This window comes from Ranitomeya variabilis, chromosome 5, assembly GCF_051348905.1.
Source record: "Ranitomeya variabilis isolate aRanVar5 chromosome 5, aRanVar5.hap1, whole genome shotgun sequence".
Taxonomy (NCBI): Eukaryota; Metazoa; Chordata; class Amphibia; order Anura; family Dendrobatidae; genus Ranitomeya; species Ranitomeya variabilis.
Window position 1 is genome coordinate 10,951,841 of NC_135236.1, and position 9,913 is coordinate 10,961,753.

The 9,913-nt window shown below is 45.0% G+C and overlaps 1 protein-coding gene across 1 annotated transcript; it reads left to right on the forward strand.

Moving 5' to 3' along the window:
- Nucleotides 1–292: 292 nt before the first annotated feature.
- LOC143774597 (olfactory receptor 5AP2-like) lies at nt 293–1,243 on the forward strand. Its single transcript, XM_077262349.1, has one exon. The coding sequence runs from the start codon at nt 293–295 to the stop codon at nt 1,241–1,243; it is 951 nt and encodes a 316-aa protein (XP_077118464.1).
- Nucleotides 1,244–9,913: the final 8,670 nt, after the last annotated feature.

Genomic DNA, 9,913 nt, shown 5'->3' on the forward strand with positions numbered 1-9,913 from the left:
CTTTAAAACCATACAAGGTGTTTACGTTAAACAGACCATAGTGATTTCTTGTCACCAGTCTGTTTAATCATGTAGAAAGAAAGGAAATCTGGAAGCACACCAACCATTTTAAGGACCCAACCTAGATGTAACAATGTGGCAGGGTTGTCAAATCATGGGCTATTCTTTTTCTATATCTTCGGATACAGCCATAATTTTCTACATGTTTCACAACAATAACAATTATGGAATTTTATAGCTCTTGTGACTTCTTAATATTTGTACGTATCTTTCACTACAGAAGCTGGAATCCATGGACTTCCTTAACAGGACACAAGTTACCATGTTTGTCTTCACTGGACTGACCGATAATGAGAATCTTGCACCATTTCTCTTTGCTTTCTTCTCACTTGTTTATGTCATGGCTATAGTAGGTAACATGAGCATTATAGCTCTGGTCTATAACATCTCCAGACTCCACTCACCCATGTACTACTTCTTGAGTTTCCTCTCTCTCATTGACATCTTCTATTCCTCCATCATTACTCCAAAGCTGAATTTTGATCTTCTCTTCGAGAAGAAGGTAATCTCATTTAATGGTTGTGCTCTACAGTTCTTTTTCTATGCAGCTCTAGGAGGAAGTGAAAATTTCCTTCTCTCCACCATGTCCTATGACCGCTATGTTGCCATCTGCCAGCCGCTCCATTATATGTCTATAATGACTAGGAGGAAATGTCTACATCTTGTTTCTGTTGCCTTCTCCATAGGTTTCTTACAGTCATCGATACAGACCAGTTGTACGTTTAATCTTGATTTTTGTGGATCAAACCTTATTGACCACTTCTACTGTGACATCCCACCACTTCTCAAGCTTTCGTGCTCTGACACTTTCTATTGTAACATGGTTACAGTATACATCGTAGGTATAGGCACTATTATCCCATTTCTGACGATCATCTTTTCATATGTGCTCATAATTTCTTCAATTTTAAGCATGACCTCTGCAGAGGGCAGGAAGAAAGCCTTCAGCACATGCTCCTCACATCTCATGTGCGCCTCAGTCTTTTATGTAACACTTTTCGTCAACTACTTACGTCCTCCTTCCAGTGTCTTTACGAGCCAAGAAAAGGTGGTTGCAGTCTTCTACGCAGTGGTGACCCCACTGCTTAATCCACTAGTATACACGCTGAGGAACCAGGAGATAATAAGAGCTTTAGAGAAAGTTATGCAAATCTTCCCCCAAAATTTGATACACGGCAAATAAATTCCTGCAAATCCCAACACTGGAAAGCTTGTGATTAGTGATGAGCGAATATACTCGTTGCTCGGGTGGTCTCCGAGTATTTATGACTGCCATGATTAAGATCTCTTTAGATCGAAATGCGTGGCTTTAAGCTGTCATCCTACCTGTTAACATTCATTGTACGCAAGGATTCTTCTTTCCATTTTTAAATTTTATATGGATCATTAAAAACTTTTCGAATTTTAAGGAGCTGGAGCATTAACGCGTTTTTCTTCTTATCTTCTGTTGCTTCACGTCTGGGTCAGGACGAAGTTTCCGTGCTCCTGTGGTCTGTCGGTGAGTTGGCTAGGTCTCTTGTAACCTGTTTTTTTTTCTTCTATATTAAATCTCTGAACACTAACAAATACTCGGAGGACACTCGAGCAATGAGTACACTCGCTCATCACTACTTGTGATTGTTCAGATCATGCATATGGGGGAGAGAGAAACAGAGATACAGGATCCTGCTGACTATCTGAGCTTACACCCTGAAGGAATGAGGATCCCACTTATTATAAGAACTTATACTCTACAGGAGAGAGAGGACCCCACTGACCATAAGAGCTTACACTCTACAGGAGAGAGAGGACCCCACTGACCATAAGAGCTTACACTCTACAGAAGAGAGAGAGGACCCCACTGACCATAAGAGCTCACACTCTACAGGAGAGAGAGGACCCCACTGACCATAAGAGCTTACACTCTACAGGAGAGAGAGGACCCAACTGACCATAAGAGCTTACACTCTAAAGGAGAGAGAGGACCCCACTGACCATAAGAGCTTACACTCTACAGGAGAGAGAGGACCCCACTGACCATAAGAGCTTACACTCTACAGGAGAGAGAGGACCTCACTGACCATAAGAGCTTACACTCTACAGGAGAGAGAAGACCCCACTGACCATAAGAGCTTACACTCTACATTAGAGAGAGGACCCCACTAACCATAAGAGCTTACACTCTAAAGGAGAGAGAGAGGACCCCACTGATCGAAATGCGTGGCTTTAAGCTGTCCCCACTGACCATAAGAGCTTGCACTCTACAGGAGAGAGAGGACCCCACTGACCATAAGAGCTTACACTCTACAGGAGAGAGAGGACCCCACTGACCATAAGAGCTTACACTCTACAGGAGAGAGAAGACCCCACTGACCATAGGAGCTTACACTCTACAGGAGAGAGAGGACCCCACTGACCATAAGAGCTTACACTCTACAGAAGAGAGAGAGGACCCCACTGACCATAAGAGCTCACACTCTACAGGAGAGAGAGGACCCCACTGACCATAAGAGCTTACACTCTACAGAAGAGAGAGAGGACCCCACTGACCATAAGAGCTCACACTCTACAGGAGAGAGAGGACCCCACTGACCATAAGAGCTTACACTCTACAGGAGAGAGAGGACCCAACTGACCATAAGAGCTTACACTCTAAAGGAGAGAGAGGACCCCACTGACCATAAGAGCTTACACTCTACAGGAGAGAGAGGACCCCACTGACCATAAGAGCTTACACTCTACAGGAGAGAGAGGACCTCACTGATCATAAGAGCTTACACTCTACAGGAGAGAGAGGACCCCACTGACCATAAGAGCTTACACTCTACAGGAGAGAGAGGACCCCACTGACCATAAGAGCTTACACTCTACAGGAGAGAGAGGACCTCACTGATCATAAGAGCTTACACTCTACAGGAGAGAGAGGACCCCACTGACCATAAGAGCTTACACTCTACAGGAGAGAGAGGACCCCACTGATCATAAGAGCTTACACTCTACAGGAGAGAGAGAGGACCCCACTGACCATAAGAGATTACACTCTACAGGAGAGAGAGGACCCCACTGATCATAAGAGCTTACACTCTACAGGAGAGAGAGGACCCAACTGACCATAAGAGCTCACACTCTACAGGAGAGAGAGGACCCCACTGATCATAAGAGCTTACACTCTACAGGAGAGAGAGAGGAGACCACTGACCATAAGAGCTTACACTCTATAGGAGAGAGAGAGGACCCCACTGACCATAAGAGCTTACACTCTACAGGAGAGAGAGGACCCCACTGACCATAAGAGCTTACACTCTACAGGAGAGAGAGGACCTCACTGATCATAAGAGCTTACACTCTACAGGAGAGAGAGGACCCCACTGACCATAAGAGCTTACACTCTACAGGAGAGAGAGGACCCCACTGACCATAAGAGCTTACACTCTACAGGAGAGAGAGGACCTCACTGATCATAAGAGCTTACACTCTACAGGAGAGAGAGGACCCCACTGACCATAAGAGCTTACACTCTACAGGAGAGAGAGGACCCCACTGATCATAAGAGCTTACACTCTACAGGAGAGAGAGAGGACCCCACTGACCATAAGAGATTACACTCTACAGGAGAGAGAGGACCCCACTGATCATAAGAGCTTACACTCTACAGGAGAGAGAGGACCCAACTGACCATAAGAGCTCACACTCTACAGGAGAGAGAGGACCCCACTGATCATAAGAGCTTACACTCTACAGGAGAGAGAGAGGAGACCACTGACCATAAGAGCTTACACTCTATAGGAGAGAGAGAGGACCCCACCGACCATAAGAGGTTACACTCTACAGGAGAGAGAGAGGACCCCACTGGCCATAAAAGCTCACACTCTACAGGATAGAGAGGACTCCACTGATCATAAGAGCTTACATTCTACAGGAGAGAGAGGATCCCACTGACCATAAAAGCTCACACTCTACAGGATAGAGAGGACTCCACTGATCATAAGAGCTTACATTCTACAGGAGAGAGAGGATCCCACTGACCATAAAAGCTCACACTCTACAGGAGAGAGAGGACCCCACTGACCATAAGAGCTTACACTCTACAGGAGAGAGAGGACCCCACTGACCATCAGAGCTTACACTCTACAGGAGAGAGAGGACCCCACTGACCATAAGAGCTTACACTCTGCAGGAGAGAGAGGACCCCACTGACCATAAGAGCTTACACTCTACAGGAGAGAGAGGACCCCACTGACCATAAGAGCTTACACTCTACAGGAGAGAGAGGACCCCACTGACCATAAGAGCTTACACTCTACAGGAGAGAGAGGACCCCACTGACCATAAGAGCTTACACTCTACAGGACTGAGGACCTCACTGACCATAAGAGCTTACACTCTACAGGACAGAGAGGACCCCACTGACCATAAGAGCTTACACTCTACATTAGAGAGAGGACCCCACTAACCATAAGAGCTTACACTCTAAAGGAGAGAGAGAGGACCCCACTAACCATAAGAGCTTACACTCTACAGGAGAGAGAGGACCCCACTGACCATAAGAGCTTACACTCTACAGGAGAGAGAGGACCTCACTGACCATAAGAGCTTACACTCTACAGAAGAGAGAGGACCCCACTGACCATAAGAGCTTACACTCTACAGGAGAGAGAGGACCTCACTGACCATAAGAGCTTACACTCTACAGGAGAGAGAGGACCTCACTGACCATAAGAGCTTACACTCTACAGGAGATAGATTTGCCCACTGACTGTGGAGTTGGAAAATGACTTTGACATAAAAACTATGATCAATTGGGAAGCATTGACCTGGGATGGCCGAGGTACTGACCACAAGTTATGATAACCTGTAAGATGTCAGAGCTGCACGGCCTTTTGGGGAAGTCTGCGTGACAATACAAAGTGACATTGACCCACTCTCTGATGCTTAAGGAAATGATGCCAAACTGTGAATCAGAATGTTTGAACTTGCATGAGACCTTGAATTTCAGAAAATTCAACTCAAACTCGATTCTCCTCACATTGATCCCTAGGAAGGAGGCAAACAAAGCAAGAAACGATCCCTGCGGTAACCTGCCAATGCATGATGTATGTATACAGGCCAAAATATGCAAGCTAAAGGTTGTCCTAGACTGGTAGTCTCAACATGTAGCTCGGTTGTAACAGTATTACTGGATGTTGGCAACAGCTGATCAGTCACAGGTTGCAGACCATTGGCCTAAGCCATTGATGCAAATTGGGTACATGGGATAAGGAGATAAAATTGAGTGGGTGCAAAGAACAATTTAGGGTATTATTGCATTAGTGTGGTTTTTCCTATTTTAAGGCAAGTTTCACAGCCAAACTCAATAAACCAGGACAGATATTTGATGACAAAATGATTCTCTCAGAGCACACAGCATCAGACGAGCTAAAAAATGGGACAATTAGAAAATAAAATGTCTAATGTAATGAAAACCTGGGGGGATTGTACCACATTGAATTCATATGTTCCGAAAGAGATGGTTCCTACAGGGCTACGAATAAAAAACCAGCAGCAGCCATTTATTCAGAAGATTTTCAAACAGATTGGAATTACATTTTTAGCCAATGCTCCCTCAAATGAATGCAATTAATAATACAATATGAAGAAAATGAACTCTAGCGTGAAGACTGACATTGAAACGTTACTAAATATTCTAACAAATGAGTCAACTTCTTTAAATGATAAAATGAGCAAAACCAGAATCTAATATTATTCAGCCATAGAAAATCAAATGTCAAATTATATAAACATCTGAAATAAATATAAAAAAGCACAATTTATACTAAAAAAAAGCACAAAAGAAAGTATTTCCAGAGAGAAGGGAGAGACCGTTTTGGAAGCTCAGATAATACTACGGATATAGCCCAATTAACCTTAAACTTAGCCTTAAAACCTTAAACGATTTCTCTGACTCTTCAATTGGAGCAATGGAGGAATTCCTATTAGAATGAGAAGTAATTGCTTAAAAAATGGCGGAAACGTTCAGGTAGAAAATATGAACCCAGGAAAATACCCCAAATACAACGAAAAACCCAACTAACAGAAAGTCCAATATGGAAAGTGTCCAATCAAATCTCGTCAGAATCTCTTGATGTGATATATTAATAAAGGGTGCACCATAAGCAATAATCTTGAGTAGATACTATAGGGTGCAGTGCCAAGTCCAATATAGATATAGAGCCAAAAACCAAGAAAAACAGATTGGACTATGAAATAGGCACGCAAAACCAACCAAGTAGAAAAATAACAAATGTTTTATTGAGCACTACAGCAAAAACACATAAAAACAATTAAAATGTACAAATATTGTACATGACACCCTGATATGAATATCCTACAAGTAATAATACACAGTCGATATAGAACATGTATATAGGTCCGCCTGATGTATATCACATGATGTGAATAGAACAAAAAGACCTCCTAATGAATTAACACGTCAAAGTATGCAATAAACGCACCAATAAGGAACATAAGCGTGGAATACTATGGGTTAATAAATGTCAGAGCACGCGGGGAACCTGATGGAATAAATGTCCATACCATGTCCTATACACTAAGCAATGGCAGAGTGCCCAATGAATATCCAAAAGAAATAAAACCCATAGTTATGGAGAAAGGGCCATGTGATGCCCGGCATACTCAGCTGAAACTCGGAGGGAAATAACAGGCTAGGACCCAGGTCTGTATCGAAAGTGCTGAATCTGAAAAAAGGTTATTAGTCTCAATGCCTAAGTGTGGACGGCATAAAGTGGAGTAGGCAGGGTGTCAGACAAGAGCCCCACGCGTATCGCCGCCGCAGCGGCTTCGTCAGGGGAATCTCTTGATGTTCACAAGTGAGCAGAGGATATACCAAGCAGATGCCAGTTACTGAAACAGAATAAGATCTATAGGAGACTTGAAATTACTGACAATCTACTAACGCCACTGCTTTCTATAACTCCGCCCTCACATCAGCCATAGACTCAGTCGCCCCTTTCATGCATGGCAAACTCATCATCTTTCCTCCATCTCACATTTCTCCCCTACCCAACCTATCTATTATGTTAAATGGCATCGCGCTCTCTCCTTCACCTGTAATCTACTGCCTCGGAGTAACTCTTGACTCTGCCCTGTCCTTCAAACCACACGTCCAATTTCTTGGCACCTCCTGTCGCCTTCAACTCAAAAATGTTGCCAGAATCAGTCCGTTCCTCAGCCCTCAATCTACTAAAACTCTTGACTGCTGCAACACCCTCCTCTGTGGCCTCCCCGCTAACTCTCCTGTACCACTCCAGTCTGTCCTCAACGCTGCTGCCCGCCTAATCCACCTCTCTCCTCCCCTGCTTCTCCCCTCTGCAAATTTCCCCCACTGGCTCCCAATTCCCCAACAAATCCAGTTCAAACTACTAATATTGATCTACAAAGCCATCTACAACCTGTCCTCTGCCTATATCTCTGAACTAATCTCCCAATATCTTCCCTCACGCAATCTTTGATCCTTCCAAGACCTCCTACTCTCCACCACACTTAGTCATTCCTCACACACCGCCTCCAAGATTTCTCCCTAATATCCCCATCTGTTATGGACCTGGTGGTTAGGTGCACCCGGAATGACCTGATGGTTAAACTAGTAATCGGGACAAGCTCTGGGGAAGTGGGAACTCTGCTGACCGCAAACCCTACTCCTATCACACACACTGGAAATAGCCATGGAGCGTACCTAACTCTCCCTAGACGCCTCTTCACAGCCTAAGAGCTAACTACCCCTAAAGATAGAAATAGAAGCCTTACCTTGCCTCAGAGAAATTCCCCAAAGGAAAAGGCAGCCCCCCACATATATTGACTGTGAGTTTAGAGGAAATTCACAAACACAAGAATGAAACAGGTTTTAGCAAAGGAGGCCAGTCTTCACTAAATAGTCAGAGGATAGAAAAGGGAACTATGCGGTCAGCACAAAAACTACAAAAACCACGCAGAGTATGCAAAAAGACCTCCACACCGACTCACGGTGTGGAGGTGCAACTCTGCACCCCCAGAGCTTCCAGCTAGCAAGGAAATACCATGAAAGCAAGCTGGACTAGAATTAGCAGTACTAGGAAATATATTCATGAAGCAGTAACAACAAATGAACTAGCAGGAACTTAGCTTCTGCTGGAGTAGACAGGTCATCTGAGAAGTTCAAGAGAGATCTGAACCAATACTGAGACATTGACAGCTGGCATGAAGTAACGATCTGAGTGGAGTTAAATAGGAAAGCCAGCATAGCAATAAACGAGGGCAGCTGAGAAAGTCAACCTCAAGGACCAGCAGTACCACTCAAAGCCACTAGAGGGAGTCCAAGGACAGAACTCACCAAAGTACCATTCATGACCACAGGAGGGAGTCCGAGAACGGAATTCACAACAGTCCCCCCCCTTGAGGAGGGGTCACCGAACCCTCACCAGGGCCCCCAGGCCGATCAGGACGAGCCAAATGAAAGGCACGAACTAAATCGGCAGCATGGACATCGGAGGCAACAACCCAGGAATTATCCTCCTGACCATAGCCCTTCCATTTAACCAGGTATTGAAGCTTCCGTCTTGAAATACGAGAATCCAAAATCTTCTCTACCACATACTCCAACTCACCCTCGAACAACACCGGAGCAGGAGGATCAACGGAGGGAACCATAGGCGCCACATATCTCCGCAACAACGAACCAAGGAACACATTATGGATGGCAAAAGAAGCTGGAAGGGCCAAACGAAATGACACAGGATTGAGGATTTCAGAAATCTTATAAGGACCAATGAAACGAGGCTTAAACTTAGGAGAAGAAACCTTCATAGGAACATAACGAGAAGACAACCAAACCAAATCCCCAACACGAAGTCGGGGACCAACACAGCGACGGCGGTTAGCCAAACGTTGAGCCTTCTCCTGTGACAACGTCAAATTGTCCACTACGTGAGTCCAAATTTGCTGCAACCTGTCCACCACAGAATCCACACCAGGACAGTCAGAAGGCTCAACCTGCCCTGAAGAAAAACGAGGATGAAAACCAGAATTGCAGAAAAAAGGCGAAACCAAAGTAGCCGAACTAGCCCGATTATTAAGGGCGAACTCAGCCAAAGGCAAGAAGGTCACCCAATTATCCTGATCAGCAGAAACAAAGCATCTCAGATAGGTTTCCAAAGTCTGATTGGTTCGTTCGGTTTGGCCATTTGTCTGAGGATGAAAAGCCGAAGAAAAAGACAAATCAATGCCCATCTTCGCACAAAAAGACCGCCAAAACCTAGAGACAAACTGGGAACCTCTGTCCGACACAATGTTCTCCGGAATGCCATGCAAATGAACCACATGCTGAAAAAATAATGAGACCAAATCAGAGGAGGAGGGTAATTTAGGTAGGGGTACCAAATGGACCATCTTAGAAAAGCGATCACAGACCACCCAGATGACAGACATCCTTTGAGAGACAGGAAGATCAGAAATAAAATCCATGGAAATATGCGTCCAGGGCCTTTTCGGGACCGGCAAGGGCAAAAGTAACCCACTGGCACGAGAACAGCAGGGCTTGGCCCGAGCACAAGTCCCACAGGACTGCACAAAAGAACGCACATCCCGTGACAAGGAAGGCCACCAGAAGGACCTAGCCACCAAATCTCTGGTACCAAAAATCCCAGGATGACCAGCCAACACCGAACAATGAACCTCAGAAATAACTCTACTAGTCCATCTATCCGGGACAAACAGTTTCTCCGCTGGACAACGGTCAGGTCTATCAGCCTGAAACTCCTGCAGCACCCGCCGCAAATCAGGGGAGATGGCAGACAGAATTACCCCCTCTTTGAGAATACCAGCCGGCTCAGGGACTCCCGGA

Coding starts and splice junctions, on each gene's coding strand:
- LOC143774597 (XM_077262349.1), top strand. CDS start 293: ATGGACTTCCTTAACAGGACACAAGTTACCATGTTTGTCTTCACTGGA.